The 22,481-nt window shown below is 40.6% G+C and overlaps 1 protein-coding gene across 4 annotated transcripts in view; it reads right to left on the bottom strand.

Moving 5' to 3' along the window:
• Positions 1–22,481, bottom strand: part of LOC132832251 (catenin delta-2-like) — a 488,139-nt gene that overhangs the window by 30,267 nt on the left and 435,391 nt on the right. For all 4 annotated transcript variants that reach the window (XM_060850083.1, XM_060850087.1, XM_060850084.1 and 1 more), the window contains 3 exons: positions 13,805–13,955; positions 11,219–11,447; positions 3,215–3,299 (listed from right to left, as the gene is read on the bottom strand). In XM_060850083.1, coding sequence (XP_060706066.1) covers positions 3,215–3,299; positions 11,219–11,447; positions 13,805–13,955 — 465 coding nt within the window. The remainder of the gene's footprint in view (positions 1–3,214; positions 3,300–11,218; positions 11,448–13,804; positions 13,956–22,481) is intronic.

Raw genomic sequence — 22,481 nt, 5'->3', positions numbered from 1 at the left:
CACAAGATTGAATCCACAGTCGGAGATGTTCCAAGGTGTTTCACAGGAATATTACAAATCAAACACAAGCACTAAGAGGAAGGAAGACAAAAAGATTGTCAAAGGAACAGGTTTAAAAGAGCATCTTTGAGGAGGAGACAAAGGTGAAGAGGTTTCAGGAAGAGAATGCTTAGGGTCTTGGCAGCCAAAGAACAAGCCAATTGGAAAGGTAGATGAAAAACAGGGATAATCAAATGGTTCTACGTCATCTCCATAGCAACTTTTTGCAGCCTCAACTTCTCTACTTCCCCCAGGAAGTTATGAGCTTTGTTTTTGGCATGGGGCATTACATCATTATTCACAATGTGAGATTTTATTTTGAACACAATTAGCCGAAGAATTTTCCACTGCACCTGCACTCAAGGTCTGAATATGCACCTCAGAGAGTCAGTGCAACTTACCTCCCCACCTGCCTTTTCAGACAAACAGTTAAAGAGCAACAATCCAAACCAAATTACACTGCTCAAAGTTATAAAATCTTCAAGATTCAACACATGCTACAATGAAGTCCTTGTACCATGTGTATTGCTTATCTCCAGAGGCTGTGAAGCATAGTGACTCCCTGGGATTCTGCAGCACTGAACAGTACTATTATGCTCCAGGGAGTCCATTCTATACACGTAAAGTAAGAGTAACGTAAACTATATCTAGAAGTGATTCTATCAGGAACCAGCATTGTCCAATAATGAAGAAACCAAAACAACTGCAAATGCTGGAAATCAGAAATCGCTGGAAAAACTCAGCAGGTCTGGCAGCATCCGTGGAGAGAAAGCAGAGTAAATGTTTTAGGTCCAGTTCTGAAGAAGAATTATTGCACCCCAAATATTAACTCTGCTTTTTCTTCATAGATACTGCCAAGACCTGCAGAGTTTTTAAAGCAATTTCTGTTTTTGTCCCATAATCACTTTTGTTTCACGATTGATTCATTCTCTTATCTTGTCTATGTATTTCAGCCATGGTTCAGTGGTAGCAGTCTAATATCTGAGTCAGAGGTTGTGAGTACATTATCTCAGCTGATTCTGCAGTGCAATACTAGGAGAGTACTGCACTGTCAGAGGTGCTGTCTTTCAGTTGGATGTTGAACAGAGACCTGATCAAGCAAATATACTTAACATTTTACACAAACAATTATTACTTGTCTTTAATGATTGTGGTATGGCATCACTGGGTTGACCTGGTATGTCATATCTCCAGAAGGTCCTGGTGGATATACTGAATAAAATGCAGGGAAAAGGTTACAATGCAAGTTGAAAGCTCATGCACTGGAGATACACTTACAGTAAATCTGCAAAAGAACATGCATATCATGGGGAGAGTTTAAGGTAGGGGCAAGATAGAGGGGACGAGCAGCTTGCAGAGACAGCGAGAAACAAATAAATGTACACCAGATGCAGAAAGACAGTTGGTGTTTCTATACAATGAGAGAAAGTGGATGAAAACCTTGAAGGAGGAAACAGCAGGGAACAAACCTAAGGCACAGAATGAGAGACAGGCAGGACAAGTATTTCGAAAATGACACGTTTATTTTTGCCTGCAAGCAGCTTTGCTGAAATCAATCAGTGTTCATCCACTTGCCTTTCTCTCAGAAGGTGATCCCAGGTAAGCTGATAGCTTTCGCAGCTTTTACCCCGAGGCACCAAACAAATTGTTCCTATTACCAACAAGGGCATTTCAATTCCCTTTGCTTTTGGCCACGTCAACAATTCAGTGGTGATCGTGCGACCTACCGAGTTGGGCAATCAAGCAAGCATCCTATACAAGGGGAAAAGTGCTTGAGGATTGTTGGATTGGTTGTTACAGAACTTCCAGCTTCTTGCCTTGTTCCAAAGATTGGCATCACTAGAAGTTGCCATCATTCATATTCATTCATGTGCTCAAAACGATGCACAGGCAATTGATATATTACTTTTTTTTACTTTCACACTGAAATATAAAGAACAGAGTAGTGCTGTAATTCATTAGGAAACAGAATCTTTCAGCATTAGGCCATCCCATTCTGTACCAACTGATTCAACCATTTAGATGATATGTTCCATTCTTCTTCCCTTTACTCACAGAGTCATATACCACGGAAACAGACCCTTTGACTAAACTAGTCTGTGCTGACCAGGTTTATTCAAGTGAACTCTTTTACATTTGGCCCAGATCTCTCTAGACTTTTCCTATCCATGTGCCTTTCAAATATTGCAATTGTATCCACCTCTACCACTTCTTCTGGCAGCTCATTCCATATACGCACTATCCTCTGTGTGAAAAAAATGCTCCTCAGGTCCCTTCTAAATCTTTCCCCTCTCACCTTAAACTTATCCCTGGGGAAAAAAAAATCTTGGCTGTTCATCTTATTTAAGTCCCTCATGATTTTACAAACCTCTGCATGCTCACCCACAGCCTCTAACGCAGCAGGGCAAAAACTCCCAACCTTTCCAGATATCTCAATCCCTCCGGTATTGGAAATATCCGCGTAAATCCTTTTCCCACCCTTTTCAGTTTAACAACATCCATCCCACAGTAGGGCGACCAAACATGTACACAGTACTTCAAATGTAGACTTACCACCGTCTTGGACAACCATAACATGATATCCCAGCTCCTGTACTCAATGCTGTGACCAATTAGGGCAAGCGTGCCAAACTCCTTCTTCACCACGCAGTCTACCTGTGACACGACTTTCAAGGAACTAGTTGGTCTGATTTGATTTCATGAGATTTATTTATTGTCATGAAATTTATCACAAATACAGTGAAAAATGTTGTTTAGTGGCAGAGCAATGAGATCCTTAAGTGGCTACTTAACGGTCTCATGTGCCCTACAGGAGAGAAGGATGACCTTCCTCCTTTATTCCTGCCCCAAAACTGGTCAAGGGGAGGCAGGAATATGCCTTTGTCCCACCATTGCAATCTCCTGTTCAAAATAATAGCCCTGCAATCTTCAACCTCACCTCGGAGAGGGCATCAAATTCTACTTCTTGTGTCTCCTTCCACAGATAATGTCTGACCTCCTGGGTGTTTCCTGCAACCCATTCACACCCTCTTGATGCCACTCATGGTTAATTCAAAGTCAACCACACCCCTATGCTATTGCTACCAGCAAACTTCTACCTGCTGCATTCAAGTCAAGATTCTTTATCTCTAGTACACATGAAGAGAATAGAAAAGTGAAGAACTAAATGTTTTACCTTCTTATAGAGGCTCCTCAGATCGCGATACTGCCACATACTGTTCAGAACTTGAGATGCTGCCTTCACCACCTTCGGTGAGTGCCTGTTTGTAAAACACCACAGCTCAAGTTAGAAATCACTTTAACCCTTTGGCAGATACAATTAACATGACTGAAAATGTCAAGAAAACAAAAATAGAATTATTTCTCAAGGAAAAGAAGGGAATGAAGCTGATATATTAAGTTGGTATGGATCAGCCTTCTCAATCATTATCTAGCAAGCTTTTTGTTTCAAATTAAAGTTTGAAATAAATAAGTCTGAACAAATGGCTTTTAAAGGTTAATGTAGTGTATGATTGATTTTATTCAGCAGTTGGAACTTGAAGATCTGCATATTTATTCTCCGTGAAAAGAAGCAAAATGTGGAACTATTATTCCTTTTTAATGCAGCAGACTAATTTGGATAAATCTGCAATTGATGGGCAAGAATACCAGTGCAGAGATGACTGGTGTGAGAATTTAAGGTACTCACAGTCATTAGGCACAAGCTAAAGGGAGGAAACAGAGCTCCACAGTAGATTTTGAACTAGAATTGGTTGGAAACTTATGAACATAAATCTGGCATAAAATCTCCGTGCATTTTTTTTACATGCAATATGTCAATTTACTCTCAGCTGTCACTTAGAATTCAGTGATTATGCTCTCACCTTTGAGCCAGAATGAAGTGGTTTGAAATTTCACTATTGGGACTCAAGCACATATTTCGGCAGCCACTCAAATGCAGTCCTGAGGGAGTGATGCACCATTGAAGTGCTGTTCCTTGGATGCAACATTAAATCAATGGTCCATCAGGCCTCTCAAGTTGACAATCCCAAGACATTACTTCAAAGATGAGTGAAGTTTATTCTTGGAGTCTGGTCAATATTTACCCCTCAATCATCATCAAAACAGATTTTTCAGTTGTTATTTCATTTCAGTTTGTGGGGCCTGGCTATGCATATAAAGAATACCTTGTTTACTACATAACCATTATAGTATTGACAATGTGTTATGGTATTACACTTCAATTGCTGAGGTGACAAAAGGTGCTGTCTAAATTAAGTCTTTATATCCATTTCCTTCAATGGATTACAGTGAAGTTGTCTGTTGTGAACGTGGGAGCAAGACGCTCTTCCTTACTCCCTGTTTCCGACTGTCCAAATGTAGCTGCACAACCCATCCCAACATCTTCAATGACAGAACCAATGGTGTTATCACATCATTCTGAAATGGATACATTGGCACAAAGCGACTAATTAGCACACTTGATTTTAACTCATTAATAAAAATGTCTCTCCTAGCAAGGTTGAGTCATGAAGAGACATTTATTAATCAAATCTAAAATGTTTTAGCAGGCTTTGTGCGATGGATAATGTTGAAACCTGAGTATAGCTACTGAGGTACAGAGCAGCTCGTGGTCAAACAAATTACTTTGGCAATGCTGAAATATTCAGGCGATAAGTTAGTTGGTTTCTCAGTATTGATGAATAATAGTCACATACAGGGCACACTAATGCTCTTGATGTTTAATTCCTGATTTTCTTCTTGTTCTCTTATATCAAATCACCACTAACACAAATACTCACAAGCTATTCATGTGAAATGTAACTGCTGAACACCAAATACAACAGCATTACAAATGAAATCAATGCTGGGGCATTATATTGTTCTTAAATTTTAGATTTTTATCTGCATGTCTTGAGAGGCATAAAACGTTGTCTTCCATCTTCTGGTCGATGCGGTGTTTGGGTTTGATGAATTTCAGGTTGGATTTTATGACATCGAAAGGAGTTTTAATGAAGAGTGAAATACTTGGTTCTTTGGTTGAAATTCATGAAAAGGGACAATTCTACATAGACAGGCTGATTATATCAGTAAATTTGATTGTGAAGAAAGTGGTGAGGGATTTTGTTGGGATGGGGGGAGTCTTTCTTGTCATCAAGATGTACAGGTACCTTAAAAGATACATACCACCCTTCTTCTGCAATTAATGTATATTATGTTTCAGCATGAATAAACTTTTTCTCCATTTATATTGACAGATTTATTTTACAGGATGAGGGAGAATGTTACAAAACTCCTTATACATTCTCTTTGTTCCACACTTTTCACAGGATTTCTACTGGAGGAAATGGCCATTCTAATGTATAGTGTGGTTCATGTGAACTAACACTAAATACTGCTCCAACAGCGCTGATTTCATGCACAACTTATGCAATCAATTATCATTATGACAGATTAAGTTGCATTTTTTGATTTATTCGCAGGTTCACAGTTTTGAGATAGTCACATAAAAGTACAAATTTGCAGAACTGTTGTTTAAAAAGCTGAATGAGGGTTGTAAAATTTTAGGAAAGTCTGCAATATAAGTATGTGGAAATCTATATGTAAGTCAGTATATGTGAATGTATATTGTCAGATCTCGACCCTACCTTCGCAATACTGATTTGCTGTTTACTTTCTTGTCTATGTTTATGAATAGGTCAGTTCATTTTTTGGAGCACTGTTCCCCCACCCCAACAAAACCTCATCAAATTTTGTCACCCTATCCTAAGCAAATGCATATTATGTGGCACAGTAGTTAGCGCTGCTGCCTCACAGTGCCAGGGACGTGGGTTCAATTGTACCATCACGCAATGGTGGGTTCAATTGTACCATGTCTGTGTCGAGTGTGCACATTTTATCTGTGCCTGCACGGATTTCCTCCGGGTGCTCTGGTTTCTTCCCACAGTCCAAGGATGTGCAACTTATGTGGATTAGCCTTGGTAACTGTGGGGTTACAAAGATGGGTGGGTCTGGGTGGACTGTTCCTCAGACAGTTGATGTGAACTTGATGTGTTGAATGGGCCACACCAAAGGGATTCTATACTATTCTATACTATGTCTGGAGTTAGAATAGTGACTCTTAGTTACTGAGGATATACTGTACAGATATAACTGTGATAAGCTACAGCATTTTCTACAAAGGTGATTTAGAAACCTCCTCAAAAATGTCTGAAGTATGAAAAGAGGTCTGGATGAGTTTCCATTTGTTCATGGGATGTGTGCATCACTGATCAGGCCAGCATTTATTGCCCATCCTTAATTACCCAGATGGAAGTTAAAAGCTAAAAGTGAACCTCATTGCTTTGAACCTGGAGTTATGCCTAGGTTTGGCTCGGTAAGGAAGACAGATTTCCCTAAACAACATTAATGAACCAGGAGGATTTTTAACAGCAGTTGAACATGGTCACATGACTTCAATTAGACAAGATTTTAATTCCTGATTTATTGTAATTACTGAATTCACATTGCATCATCTTCTCATGGTGGGGTTCAAACCCATCTCCCCAAAACATCAGGCTGTTTCTGGAATATGAGGCTGGGGGTATTACTACCATACCACTGCCTCACCATGTGTGTAGAATGGATACTTGTCATTGGACAGCCTACATCACAACACACAAGTTTTACTTCCATTTACTACATTGGGGAAAGAGCTAAAATTATCTTCTAATTCATTAGTGGTTATTTGAGGCTGTAACACAGGGTCATGATCACACCAAGAGGAAGGGCTGGAGACACGACTTACAGGACACATAAATCTCTGTCATTAAACAGATATCCAACCATGGAAATTATTGATCCAGATTTATCATGGGTATATATATTCATTTTGAGAGTTCTTTGGGGCAATGGCAATGTCCTTAGTTCTGCAGCCAGGAGGTTTTGATTCCAGTCCCATACAGCTTGATGTATAGAAGTCGGGAAGCGATGTTGAGGTTGTACAGGATATTGGTGAGGCATCTTCTGGAGTACTGTGTCAAGTTCTGATCGTCTTCTTGAAGAAAATATATTATCAGACTGGAGAGGGTTCAGAAGAGATTTACCAGGTTGTTGCCAAGAATGGAGGGTTTGACTTATAAAGTGAGACTGGATAGGCTGGGACTTTTTTCACTGGAGTATAGATGGTTGAGGAGTGACTTTATAGAGGTTGATAAAATGATCAGTGGTATAGATAAGGTGACTGGCAGGTACCTTTTCCTTAGGATGGAGGATTTCCAAGACTAGCGGACATATTTTAAGGTGAGTGGAAAAAGATGTAAAGAAGACATCAGGGGCAACTTTTTTTACACACAGACAGGTTAGTGTTTGGAATAAACATCCAGAGGAAGTGATGGATTTGGGTGCAGTTATAACATTTAAAAGACATTTAGATATAAGTACATGAGTAACAAATGTTTGGAGGGATATGAGCCAAGAACAGGCATGTAAGAATAGTTTAATTTGGAATTATGGTCAGCATGGACTGGTTGGACTGAAGGGTCTGTTTCATGCTGTGGGACTCTATTCTAGGGTGATGCTCTATACCTTGACTGAAGTGAATAAAATAGTAATTGGTGGAAGACTGCCAAATTTAACACTTCTGCTCAAGCTCAAAGCTGGCCATATCTTGAGTGATTTCTCAGTCTGCGAGTGTTTTCTTATCTCTAACACCTTTAACAAAGGCAAATGTCAATAGCTTGGAGCTGCTGGTGTCCCAAGTTCAGAACCAGTCACCTATCCCAGGTGAAATCGCACTGTAGTTCATTCTTATTGGACAGAAGAGACTGGCTGAGCTGCAATTGCCCGGAATTTGAGCCAGTAGCAGAATGGAAGCAAGTCAGTGATTCCTCAGCTTTTATAATTAATCCCCCAGAAAAAAAATCATGGTTATGCAGACTAATGCTCATAACTTACAGGTCTTTCAGTCAAAGCTTTCTTCATCAGCATAGAATCATAGGTAAGTATAGCTGAGAAAGGAGCCACTCAGATCATGAGGTCTGCATCAGCTTTTTCAAAGTTAGAAACTCAAGGCAACTTAATTCTCATCTTTCAGCAGGAAAGCATCTTCTGTGCAATATATTTCAGACAGTGGACATGAATTAAAATATATTGTTGTATTTTCCAGTTCCAGAACTAAAAAAAAAACAAGCTTTAAAACTAAATGCAAATCCTTGATCTGTGTGTATTAATGGCCTGATGTGCTAGTGTTTGGAGTAGTGTACCGTGTAGACCACAGCTTGAGGATGGCCATGAAGTAACTCTGCACTACAAGTAAAATGGAAAAGACACTTTCTGTTCTGTGTGCTGCAAGCCAGCTTCTGTCAAATGGAAACAACTGAAAAGAATTCCAACTAAGCTGCAAATTCTATTTATGGCTACATGTGACTTTGTGAGTTATTTGGAATTCTCTTGTGACTGATATTGAATCTTATCTTGTTTGGATTCACTTCTTATCTATAATCTGTGTGCATGTGTTTCATGTTACAATTTCTTCTAGTGTTTCATAATAAATAAACTCACCTGTTAATCAAGAAAGTCTGATTAAATTGGCTTCTTTTAAAACATAAGTTCATTTGGTCTGGATTACTAGCAAGAAGGGATCTTTAGTAAATTGACTAACTGAGGGGGTAGGTGAAATGAAACAAACATAATTTTCTCTTCGCATAGCTGTGTAGCTCTCCTTTTCAAGTCCATACTTATGCAAGTGGTTGTTAATTTTCTCTATAATTATTGTCACTAAAAGCTTTCCTACCACCAAAACTAAAAACTTACAGGCCTGACATTGAAAGGTTTACCCTGTTCCCCTTTTTGAACAAGAGTATTTTGTGATCCTCCAGTCCATTGGACCAGTCTTCTCCCAACTGAGGGGGACTGGAAGAATGTGAGCAACACTTTCATAATTACTACCTTTACTTCCTTCAGCAGCTTATGAAAACTGGGTGACCTATCCACTTTAAATAATGCCAGCTACCCTTCTCTATCTTTATCTCATTCATTATTCATACAATCTCCTTATTTCCTACTGTTTTGGCAAAATCATTTTCTTTGCTAAAGGCTGCTGCAAAGTACCTAAATTCTTATCTCCACCATGCCTTCTGTTTCCACAAACAGATCTTTATTTGGTTAATAACAGGCTCCTTGGCAAATTTCTTCCTATTAATATACCTAAAGGATCCCTTTTAATCTTAGCCGCTGATCTATTCTCATGACATCTTGTTTTATTTTTCACTCTTGCTTTATATTTCTTGACATACAATCTGATTCTTTATTGAATCTGCTACGTACTTATTTTTTGTGATTCATTTTATACCCTAGTGTCTTCCTCAACTAGAATACTGTGATTTTGCTTGCACTCTATTTTCTCCCCAAGGGAATACATGGACCGAGACTGAACCAAAATTACTGCTTACTACAACTTGCCCCTTTATATTTCTGTCGTACGACTTTGACTCAAATTCATCAAGGCCAGACAGATTGCTCCTCAATTAGTCTGTCTCCAGTTAATTATTTTATTAGAGATTGCTCATTAACCACCTTCATTATTGATACAAACCTTATAGCAGTATGATCACTATTCCTGAACTACTTCCACTGTTTAAGTCTATAACAGGAAAGTTAAAAATCACACAACACTAGGTTATAGTCCAACAGGATTAATTGGAAGCACACTAGCTTTCAGAGCGCTGCTCCTTCATCAGGTGGTTGTGATGAAGGAGCGTCGCTCCGAAAGCTAGTGTGCTTCCAATTAATCCTGTGGGACTATAATTTGGTGTTGTGCGATATTTAACTTTGTACACCCCAGTCCAACACCGGCATCTCCAAATCGTAACAGGAAAGCTCATTGATGTCCCAGCAGCAATCGAGACCCTTAGATGTATAGTTAATGGCCACTAAGGGTCATCATCCTGCCAAAATACAACCAGCAGCAGACAAGGCTGTGACAAGCCTGGTCTCGTTTGCGAGTGGACTCCCCAGCAAATACCTGATTCACTGGTATTCAGAGATGGATTCAGGGACCCAGCATTCAGCATTTTCATCTGAAATAGGACTGCCAACTGTACACTGATGTCCCAGACCTTCTGGGAATTGAATAATAATCTTTAGGACAGCAACTAGGAGAAAGATTGTATTTTTTAACAACAAAACTTTCGTAGTTATAAAATATTGGGGGAAATAATTTTTACATCAACAATCCAAATTAGTCTGGTTGGCTCACAAAGAGACTGCTGCCTTTCTAGGAGTGAGGATTCAGGGCATGGTTCAAACTCTGATGCCATATGAATAAAACCTCTATGAATATTTTTGTAAAATTAACAAAGTTCAAGACTTACACAATCAATGGTAGGGCCTTGGGTAGTGTTGTAGGATAGAGAGTCCTAGCGGTACAGGTACATAATTCTTTGAAATTTGCATTACATATAGATAAAGGGTGGTTAAAAAGGCATTTAGGACGCTTGTCTTCATTGGTCAGAATCTTTGAGTGTAGGAGTTGGGGTGTTATGTTGAAGTTGTACAAGACATTGGTGAGGCCTCTTCTGGAAATACTGTGTCCCGTTCTGGTCTCCTTGTTATTGGAAAGATATTATTAAGCTGGAGAGGAATCAGAAGAGATTTACCAGGATGTTGCCAGGAATAGAGGGTTTGAGTTATAAGGAGAGGCTGGATAGACTGGGTTTTTTTCACTGGAGTGTAGGAGATTGAAGGGTGACTTGAAAGAGGTTTATAAAATTATGAGGGGTATACATAAGGTGAATGGCAGGTATATTTTCCCTAGGGTGAGGGATTTCAAGACAAGGGGGCATATTTTAATGGTGAGAGGAGAAAGAATTTAAAACGATATGAGGGGCAATTTGTTTTGCACAGTAAGTGATCTGTGTGTGGAAAGAACTTCGAGAGGAGGTGGTGGAAAAGGTTACAGTTACAATGTTTAAAGGACATTTAGATCAGTGCATGAATAAGAAATGTTTGGAGGGATATTGGTCAAGTATAGGCAGGTGAGACTAGTTTAGTTCGGGATTATGGTGGTTAAAGAAAAGTTGGATTGACGGGTCCATTTTAGTGTTGTATTACTCTATGAGAATATGCATTAAGCCTTTGGCCTCTGTGCCTTGATACAGTGAGATCCTCAGACACAATGGCATCACCTGGAGCTCAGAAAAACTGTGCCCAGTTTACATACTTGTCTCCTTTACTCTTGGCAATGCTGATGAGTTTCTCGATTCCTCCTGAATCTCGCAAGGCCTTGGCATTTTCCATGTTTTTAGTGATGACTTCATGCAAAGCACAGCAGATGGCAGTTATTGTCTCGTCGGAAATGGTTTTGCTGACTGCACTTGTGCCGGTTCCAGTGCCAGTGCTGCTGCTGCCTCCAGGAAGACGGTGGACAAGATCTCGCATGGCATATTTGCCTTGGTGGAAAAGGAGAGAGAAGGAAAAAGACAGAAACATGATTAGATCATATTTGGGAGCACAGCACAGAGCACTATTCAGGGTCTCCATATTGCAACACATAGAGAATGGAGGTACTGGAGAAGGTACAAATGTAATCCAGAAGGATCTCAAAAATAAAAGGCTATACCTAGCAGGAAATCCAGAACAGACTAGGGACAGTTGAGGTTATTGGGCAGGCCACTCAGTCTTGGGCCTATTGTGGCCCTTAACTGGTCACTTAAATGCCCCATCAGGACCCTAAGATGGACCAAGCCAAGTGGATAACTTGCTTAGAGTGGTGCTGGAAAAGCACAGCAGGTCAGGCAGCATCTGAGGAGCAGGAGAATCGACAAATTCCTGATGAAGGACTTTTACCCGAAACATCGATTTTCCTGCTCCCCGGATGCTGCCTGACCTGCTGTGCTTTTCCAGCACCACTCTAATCTTGACTCTAATCTCCAGCATCTGCAGCACTCACTTCTGCCAAGTGGATAACTTGGCAGCTTTCACTGGGTGGGATGATTACAGGCAAATGGATTTTCATTGGGGTATTCCCTATTCCCATTGAAAGCACCTCTCCTTTACTGGGCCATGGCCCTACTGCTTTAAAACTCTCCATTTAACATCTCAGATATGGCCCCCAGCCTAATCACTGGGACGTACGTTCAGGACCCTGCAGATACCCTAGATTTAGCTTCATTCCAGCTTCCATATACTTCACTTTGGGGTTTGACTGCAATGCCTGCAGGGGCCACCATCTGAACCTGGTACTGATGGGACTACAGAACAGTCTGATTGGCCAGCAGCTCTCTCAAATGGGACTTGCCCCCAAGTGGAACAGAGGTCTCACCCCAAGTCAATGAACACCTCATTGAGTGTAAAATGGTAAGGATAGCTGCATTTCTTTAGGCTGGATCCCAACTAACATTTCAGCTGGTGGGGGTAAAGAACAGAGCATTTTGTAAACGCCAGCCCAATGTAACATTAATACGTTCAGAAATTTACCTGCTGTTTATTAAGATCAAGCTAAAAAGAGCCTACGAAATGGCCAATCCTCCATTATTCTCTAAAATGATAAAATGTCTGCCACTTAACGCACAAGATACACTGCAAAATAATACTTCAAAAATACAAATTGTAAAGTGCGTTGTGATGTACTGCAGCTCATGAATGGCACAATATAACAGAAAATTCATCCTAAATCACTTTTAACAACTCTTTCATTTTCTTTGAATCAGTTCAAATCATTAAAATGAAACCCAGATCACTAAAATAGACTAACTATCTCATATTTATTTTTATTCTCATATTTGCTGCTTGTGGGGCCTTGCTGTGAGCAACCTTTCACATTTACCTGCAGAATATGAGAAATTTCAAAAGTCATTAATTGGCTGTAAAGCACTTTGAGCATGCTGAGGTCATGGATACAGCAATATAATTTCAAGTTCTTTCTAAATCCCCTTCAGCAAACTGAAATAGCACTTGGCAGACCCAAAAAAATTATGTTGCAATTTTAACAAGCTGATAGCAGACTATAACATCTCCAGCAAAGATTTCTTTTAAGCTTTATGCTAATCATTGATAAAGGGTGTTGGAAAATTGGTTTGAAGAGTAAGGCTTCATCCAAAGTGATTAATTAATGGTTCTAGTGAGGATTTGCCTTATAAAACCTGCATTTATATCACAGTTTTAATGGTGCAAAGCACCTCAATGGAATGCTAATGGAGTTTGATGTGAAGCCACATAAGAAGACATTGGGGGAGGTGAGCAAAAGGATTTATGGAAGACTTAGTTTATCAGAAGTATTTTAAGGGAGGAGAGAGAAAAGCAAAGCATGAGTGAGTGAAATCTGGAGTTTACTGCTGAAAACAACTGAGAGCATGGTCATTAATGGTGGAGCGGTGAAAATCAGAGAGGCCAGAATTGAAGGACTGTGGAGGCCTCAGAGTAATGTCAGGGAGGTGGTTTTTATTGTGTCCAAAGAAGAATGAAGCCTTTTAAGAATTTGTTAAAAAAAAAAAGATTTTAGAATCACGCTAGTGGCGAAACAACGACTAAAGTAAATGAGAAAGTGAAGGATGGTGATTGAATTGGTGTGGATTATGTTTCAGGCACCAGAGGTTCTCATAAGCTGAACTTTATCGAGAGTGTAAGGTAGGAGGCCAATTTGAATATTACACCAGTCAGATCTCAAAGTAACAGGTACAGGTGAGATAAAGGGCTCTTATGCCAGACTACTGGCATATGTTGTCAACACTACTCTTCCAAGTTATAACAGCATATATTTCTAGTTTAATTGCCACAGAAAGAGAAAGATATTTGTGCTTCTACACACCAATGAGCTCCTTGTTTCTGACATCCAAAGCCATATTTCGTAATGCCGTGGCAACAGCACACACAACACGGTCATTGTCTATTCGCAGCAACTCCACGAGAATGGGCAAACCTTTCTCCTTCCGGACTGCAGCACGGATGTAAATAGACCACTGTGAACATAAACAGCAACACATTGGCAACTCAAAACAGAACTACTGTTAAAGGCTGGCCAACAACTACTATCTAGCTGTGAAAGGAGAGTATAGGCTTGAGGCCTGCATCCCCAAATTTTAGCATTTTGTATTCTCGCATTTAATTTATGCTTTGCTCTTGAATTTGATACAATCTGCATTAAACCTATACTGAACTTTTAAAATAAAAACCGAAAGTGCTGAAGAGAGAAACATGGTTAACATTTTGAGCCCAAAACTAATTTTCAAATCATATTGAGAGTCATCATGGACTTGAAACATTAATTCTCCACAAATGCTGTCAAACCTGCTCAGCCTCTCTGACACTTACTGTTTTTGTTTTAGATCTCCAGCATCCACAGTGCTTTCTTTTAATTCAGTTATTAAAAGGTACTTTGCAGATCTTGATTTTGGACTAAGTGTAATTAGCTTCGATTAAATCAAATAATTAATCAAATATGTAACAGTAATCAGCTGTAATATTATTAACAGTGGATTTGTTTATTTCTCTAACTCCTTTATTTGCTTTCCATGGTGATCAAAGCAGGTCATTTTAGGAAACAAATCACAGAGTGTTGGAAAAACTCAGCAGGTTAGATTACTTACAGTGTGGAAACAGGCCCAGCAAGTTCACACTGACCCGCCAAAGCACAACCCACCCATACCCCTTACCTAACACTACAGGCAATTTAACCTGACCTGCACATCTTTGGACTGTGGGAGGAAACCCACGCAGACACGGGGAGAACGTGCAAACTCCACACATTCAGTCACCTGAGGCAAGAATTGAACCCAGGTCTCTGGCGCTGTGAGGCAGCAACGTTAACCACTGTGCCACCGTGCCGCAACAGTTGTGGAGAAAGAAACAAAGTTCACATCTCAAGTTTCATATGATTCTTCTTCAGAATCCAGTTATTCAGTTCTGAAAAAAAAACATATCGGACTTGAAATGTCAACTTTGCTTCTTTCTTCTCAGACATTGCTGGATCTGCTGAGTCTCTTCAGCATTTCCTTTTGTTTACTTCAGATTTGCATCATCCATAGCATTTTACGTTTATTTGTTCATTTGTTTGGAACTGTTGTTTTGTCTCAATTAATATTGAGAGTTGAAATACAAACCAGTCCAGTGGAATGGTCAATTCTGGTGTGGAGCCAGGAGATGGAGTTTGGTTGATGGACGGTAAATCTGATTGATGGCAAGTAGGTGACACCATCGAAAGGATGTGTAAACAGCCAAATCCATAAGACCACCGTGTCTGGTCAACCGTTCAATGAGATTATGGCTGATTTCTACGTACGTCCATTTTCCTGCCTTATACAAGTAACCCTGCATTCCGAAAATGATGAGAAATCAGTCCATCTCAGCCTTGAATAACTTAAGAACTCAGCCTCGACACCCTCTGTGGTAAAGATTTCTACAAATTTACTACCCTCTCACAGAAACAAAATCCTCCTCATCTCTAAATTAGTGATTACTTACTCTGTGATTGTGCCACCATCCTAACCTTTCCCACATTCACGCTGTTAAGCTCCTTAAGAATCAATAAGATTAAGTATGTTTCAATAAAATTTCCTCTCATTCTCCTAAACTCTAATGAGTAAGCCCAATCCACTCAACTTCCATTCATAAGAAAATCCCTCCATAACTGGAATCAACCCTGTTAGGTGTTTTCTACAGGCCTCCTAATAGTCCTAGAGAAGTAGAGGATAATATTGCGAGGATGATTCAGGAAAAGAGTGAAGGTAGCAGGGTGGTTGTTATGGGGGACTTTAACTTCCCAGATATTGACTGGGAGAGCTATAGCTCGAGTTCATTAGATGGGTCGGTGTTTGTCCAATGTGTGCAGGAGGGTTTCCTGACACAATATGTAGACAGGCCAACAAGAGGTGAGGCTATACTGGATTTGGTTCTAGGTAATGAACCAGGCCAGGTGTTAGACTTGGAGGTAGGTGAGCACTTCGGGGACAGTGACCACAACTCGGTGACTTTTACTTTAGTGATGGAGAGGGATAAGTGTGCGCCGCAGGGCAAGAGTTATAGCTGGGGGCAGGGAAATTATGATGCAGTGAGGCATGACTTAGGATGTGTGGATTGGAAAAACAGGCTTCAAGAGAAGAACACTAATGAGATGTGGGGATTGTTCAAGGAGCAGCTACTACGTGTCCTCGATAAGTATGTACCAGTCAGGCATGGTGTAAAGGGCCTTGTGAGGCAGCCGTGGTTTAGTAAGGAACTGGAATCCCTTGTGAAAGGGAAGAAGGCGGCATATGTAAAGATGAGGCGTGAAGGTTCAGTTGGGGCGATAGAGAGTTATAAGGTAGCCAGGAAGAATCTAAAGAGAGAGCTAAGAGAAGCGAGAAGGGGACATGAAAAGTCTTTAGCTGGTAGGATTAGGGAAAACCCAAAGGCTTTCTATAGGTATGTCAGGAATAAAAGGATGACTAGGGTAGGTATCGGTCCAGTCAAAGATAGTAGTGGGAAGTTGTGTGTGGAGGTGGAGGAGATTGGAGAGAGACTAAATCAATACTTTTCATCAGTATTCACTCAGGAACAGGACACTGTTGCTGACGTGAATATGGAGTCACAAATGATTAGAATGGATGGCCTGAAAATATGCAGGGAAGAGGTTCTGGGAATATTGGAGAGGATGAAAATAGATAAGTCTCCTGGGCCTGATGGCATTTACCCTAGGATCCTATGGGAAGCTAGGGAGGAGATAGCAGAGCCATTGGCCTGGATTTTTATGTCGTCATTGTCAACGGGAATAGTACCAGAGGACTGGAGGATAGCGAATGTGGTCCCCTTGTTCAAGAAAGGGAGTAGGGATAGCCCTAGTAACTATAGGCCAGTGAGTCTGACTTCAGTGGTGGGCAAAGTCTTAGAGAGAATGGTAAGGGATAAGATTTATGAACATCTGGATAGGAATAACGTGATCAAGGATAGCCAGCATGGTTTTGTGAAGGGCAGGTCGTGCCTCACAAACCTTATTGAGTTCTTTGAGAAGGTGACTAAGGAAGTGGACGAGGGTAAAGCAGTAGATGTTGTGTATATGGATTTTAGTAAGGCGTTCGATAAGGTTCCCCATGGTAGGCTAATGCTAAAACTACGGAGGTATGGCATTGAGGATACATTAGAGGTTTGGATTAGGAATTGGCTGGCTGGAAGGAGACAGAGGGTAGTAGTTGATGGACTAAGTTCATCTTGGAGTGCAGTTACTAGCGGTGTACCACAAGGATCTGTTTTGGGACCATTGCTTTTTGTTATCTTTATAAATGATCTAGAGGAAGGGCTTGAAAGCTGGGTAAGCATGTTTGCGGATGACACAAAAGTCGGTGGAGTTGTGGATAGTGAGGAAGGAAGTGGTAGGTTACAGCGGGATATAGATAAGTTGCAGAGCTGGGCAGAAAGGTGGCAAATGGAATTCAATGTAGCTAAGTGTGAAGTCATTCACTTTGGTAGGAGTAACAAGATGATGGATTACTGGGCTAATGGTAGGCTACTTGGTAGTGTGGATGAGCAGAGGGATCTTGGTGTCCATGTACACAGATCTCTGAAAGTTGCCACCCAGGTAAATAGTGCTGTGAGGAAGGCATATGGTGTACTGGGCTTTATTGGTAGAGGAATTGAGTTCCGGAGTCCTGAGGTCATGTTGCAACTGTATAAGACTCTGGTGCGGCCTCATCTGGAGTATTGTGTGCAGTTTTGGTCGCCATACTATAGGAAGGATGTGGAGGCATTGGAACGAGTGCAGAGGAGGTTTACCAGGATGTTGCCTGGAATGGTAGGAAAATCTTATGAGGAAAGGCTGAGGCACTTGGGGCTGTTCTCATTGGAGAAAAGAAGGTTTAGGGGAGATTTGATAGAGGTGTATAAGATGATTAGGGGTTTAGATAGGGTCGACACTGAGAACCTTTTACCGCTAATGGAGTCAGGTGTTACTAGGGGACACAGCTTTAAATTAAGGGGTGGTAGGTATAGGACAGATGTTAGGGGTAGATTCTTTACACAGCGGGTTGTGAGTTCATGGAATGCCCTGCCAGTAGCAGTGGTGAACTCTCCTTCTTTATGGTCATTTAAGCGGGCATTGGATAGGCATTTGCAAGTTATTGGGCTAGTGTAGGTTAGGTAGGATTCGGTCGGCGCAACATCGAGGGCCGAAGGGCCTGTACTGCGCTGTATCTTTCTATGTTCTATGTTCTATGTAACCCAGTGAACCTTCTCTGGACTGCCTCCAATGCCACTCTACTTTTCATTAAAGTAGACCAGTGGACCAACACTGTTCACAGTATCCCAGATACGGTGTGACTAGTGTCTTATACAGTTTTAGCAAGGTTCTCCACTTCAATATTGCACTCCATTTGAAATAAAGCCCCAATTCCATCTGCCTTCCTTCCTATTACCTGCTGACAATTACACTGGCTTTTTGTGATTTACGCACAAGCACTTCATAGACCTTCTGCAGTCTTTCTCCATTTTAGTAATATTCAGGTCAATTTTTCCTGTCAAACTTTATAACCTCATATTTTCTGACATTATATTCTCTTTGCCAATGTTCTGCCCAATCACTTAACCTGTCCATATCTCTGTAGATTCCTTGAGTCATCTCATTACCTGGCTTACCATCTCAGCCATCAAGTCCTGCAGACTGTAAGCCTTGTGGTGCGCGTGTGAAGAACTTGTTAAGGACTCATGGTTGTTAAATTCTCATTGTGAGAAAGTCTCAATAGAGGCCTCAAAAGAGGTTAGATTTTGGACTTGACGAGGAACATCATCCAGCATTGCTGCTAAGTGGATGAATACCATGGAGGAAGGAACATCACTGGAGAGTCAAATCCCATGTAGTGTTAGTCAGAGACTTGGTGATGTTGGGAACTGTACCATTTTAGGGAGCTGGCTTGATACACTAATTTAGGGTTACCACTTGTGCCATAATAAAGTTATCTACCTGTCTTTAGATATATAAAGTAGGAAAAAGTGCTTTACTCTTTTTTTTAACAAAGTCACTCTTTTCTCCCTTTTATTATTAATACATGTTGAATAAAATTGATATCTTCATGCATTATATAAAACTGAGTTATTCATTCCTTTGTGACTTCAAAAGAGACTTTTACACTCAACAAAAGGTGCAACTCCTTCTGGACGGGCATTCCTGCTCATCGAAACCAGCTAATTTGTGATGTCCTCAATCATAAATGGATGTAAAAACTGAAAGAACTGTGGATGCTGTAAATCAGAAACAAAAACAGAAGTTGCTGGAAAAGTTCAGCAGGCTTGTGAAGAGACTTCAAAGTTAACGTTTCGGGTCCGGTGACCCTTCCTCCGAACTTGGTTGAACAGGCTTTTGGTCTGGAAGTGGGTGGGAAAATTTCCTTTAAAAAGTAAACGGGTAACTTTTGTCTGATCTGGATCGGTAACAAGGTTGGGAAATTTAGGCTATTAATGAGCCAGTGCTTAATTCACGGAAGCAGATTCCTTAGAAACTTTCTCACAATGAGAATTTAACAACCATGAGTCCTTATCAAATTCTTCACAGTGGAAACAATTAATGTTGATGAATTCAAATGCAAGCTGGCTACATTTCTTGCAGAATGGTGTAAAAGTAGATTGAAATATGATAAATGTCAGATGTTTGTGAGGTTCAAACAGTTGCGAGATCTTACAGAGCGTATAAAGGCAGATGAGTCTGGCCACATGCTGATGAACAGTATTTTCCAGAATATATGTATAAGTGTGCATGAGCGACCATTCCTATAATCCTCTAATGTTTATGCCATACATTAGCATAACGGGACTCAACAATTATTCTACCTTTGACCAAAGCTTCCCAAAGCTGTGTACCCATCGTGCTTTCTTTCCCTCCCATGCAGGCCTGATTCAGACAGATTGACCGAGATTGATGATTACTGAACAATTATTTTATCTGTCTATCACACAACCACCAGCATGGTAGAAGGAAGATTAAAAGCAGCTAGACCTTTCTTTAAATAGAAAAACAAATTTTAATCATTAGTCAGATAGGCAGACTTCATCCTTATTGCAACAGGGCTGACTAGAATTTTGCTTCAGTTCTACTGATTCTTTCAGCAGTGATAGAACAATGCTGTCAAGAAAGACTTGCTTTGCATAACCTACTCTCTGATACTTGGCTTGGGTACTGTCAGAACCATTCAGCTCCTGACTTCGGTACTGCCTTAGTTCAAATATGGATGAATGAGCTGAATTCCAGAGGTGAGGTGAGAGTGAGTGATCTTGAGATCAAAGCCACTCGTTAGCTGGGATTGGAAGGAAAATCCCCCATTGGTTGGAGTCATACCTGGCAGAAAGGAAGATGGTTGTAGTTGTTGGAGGTCAGTCATCAGCTCCAGGACATCGTTGCAGGAGTCCCTGAGGGGAACGTCACAGACCCAACCATCTTCAGCTGCTTCATCAAAGACTCCTTCCATCATACAATCATTATTGGATATAGTCGCTGATGATTGCACACTGTTCAACACCATTCACACCTCCTCAGATACTGAAGCAGTCCGTAGCCAAATCCAGCAAGATGTAGATAATATCTAGGCATGGGCTGACAAGTGGCAAGTAACATTTCAGCCACATAAATGCTCACCAAATGACTATCTCCAATGAAGGAGAGTCTAACCATCACCCCTTGACATAGTATAACCATTACTGAATCTCCCACTTGGTTACCATTGGCCACAAACTGATTAGAACTAGCATTATAAAGACTGTGATGACAACAACAGGTCTCAGGGTAGGAATTTTGCAGCAAGGAACTCACCTCCCTACACCTCAAAATCTGACAGCCATCTATGAGTTGCAAGTCAGAAATGTGAGAGAATACTCCCCACTTGACTGGATGAATACAACTCCAATAACATGGAAGAAGCTCGTCGCCATGTAGTAAAAAAGCAGTTTGCTTGATTGGCATCACATTCACAATATTCATTCGCTCCACCACTGATGCTTAGTAGCAGCGGTGTGTACCATCTACAGGATGAACTGCTGAAATTCACACAACACCTTTCAAACTCATGACAAGTACCACCTAGAAGGACAAGGGCAGCAGCAATATGGGAACATCATCACCAACAAGTTCCCCTCCAGGCTACTCAGCACATGAGGAAATATATCACTGTGCCTTCAGCATCATTGAATCATAAATCTGGAACACCCTCCCTCATGGCATTGTGGGTCTACCTACAGCAATTGATAACAGTGGTTCAAGAAGGCCTATTGCCTTTTCAAGGACAACTAGGGATGGGCCTAGCCAGTGTCATCCAAATACCACAAGTGAATTAAAATAGTATATTCTTGGGGAGACCCCATCTAGAGCACCATGTTCTCCTGTGATAAAGAATTACCCAAATTCCTAGTATATTGAGAGAGATGTTTATAATATTAACAGATTCAACAGGGTGACAACTTCCCCTGAAACAAGAATCAAGAATGAAGGACTATATTCTTCAAAGTTGGGCCATTGTGGAATGAAAACAGGACGATAGCAGCTGTTGCTTCAGTAAGAGGGATTTGGTTTAGAGTTGATCTGGTCTGTTGCTGCTTGCATGAGTTTCTAGCTGGACTGGAACTGTTACAGCTATGACCTCAAATTTGGTCAAGAGTGCTGATGGATTTGCCTCAGGAGCTTTTACATGTGGACTGGATGTCTGGGGACCTTTTTCCCTGGAGTGTAGGAGGCTGACAGTGATGTTATAGAGGCTTATAAAATAATGAGGGCGTGGATAGACTGAATAGCCAAGGTCTTTTCTCCACGGTAGGAGAGTTCAAAACTAGAAGGAATAGGTTTAAGGTGAGAGGCAATTTAAAAGGGACCTGAGGGGCAATGTTTTTACAAAGGGGAAGGTGCACGTACAGAATGAACAGCCAGAAGAAGTGAGTATAATTACAACATTTAAAAGACATTTGGACAAGTACATGGAGAGAAAAGGTTTACAAGCATATGGGCCAAATGCAGGCAAAAGGACTGGTTCAGGTTGGGAGACTTGGTGGGCATTGATGAGTAGGACCAAAGGGTCTGTTTCAGTGCTGTTTGACTCTATGGAGCTTTCCTGATGACAAGTAAACATTTTGCTTAAAGCTTTCAGGTGCACTGGCATTCCTGACTGAGCATTCATTAACGTACAATAAATCTCATTAATTCCCTAGCATGCTGGAATTATTTTCATAGTACTAAGCCTTTTAGGTAATCTTTCACATAAAGATTAGCAGAAATCTGCAATTCTCTCCCCTAAAGGGATGTAGATGCTTGAAGAATAGGAATTTCCAGGCTTGAAATACTTTCGATGGCTCTTTATTTCGGAAGGATATTAAGAGAAAAAGAATAAAAGTCAATAAATGTAACTGGGGTGTACATTGGCTATAATTTAATTGAATGGTGGAATATGATTGAGCTTCTAAATATTCTACTCCTGTTCCTCATGATTCTATTGCCAGTTATGAGCCATATGCTGCTGTCCAAGTGGGAATTTTGGAATATGTTT

This window comes from Hemiscyllium ocellatum, chromosome 34 (genome assembly GCF_020745735.1).
Source record: "Hemiscyllium ocellatum isolate sHemOce1 chromosome 34, sHemOce1.pat.X.cur, whole genome shotgun sequence".
Classification (NCBI taxonomy): Eukaryota; Metazoa; Chordata; class Chondrichthyes; order Orectolobiformes; family Hemiscylliidae; genus Hemiscyllium; species Hemiscyllium ocellatum.
The sequence above is the reverse complement of the archived record's forward strand: the minus strand, read 5'-3'. Positions and strand labels throughout refer to the sequence as shown.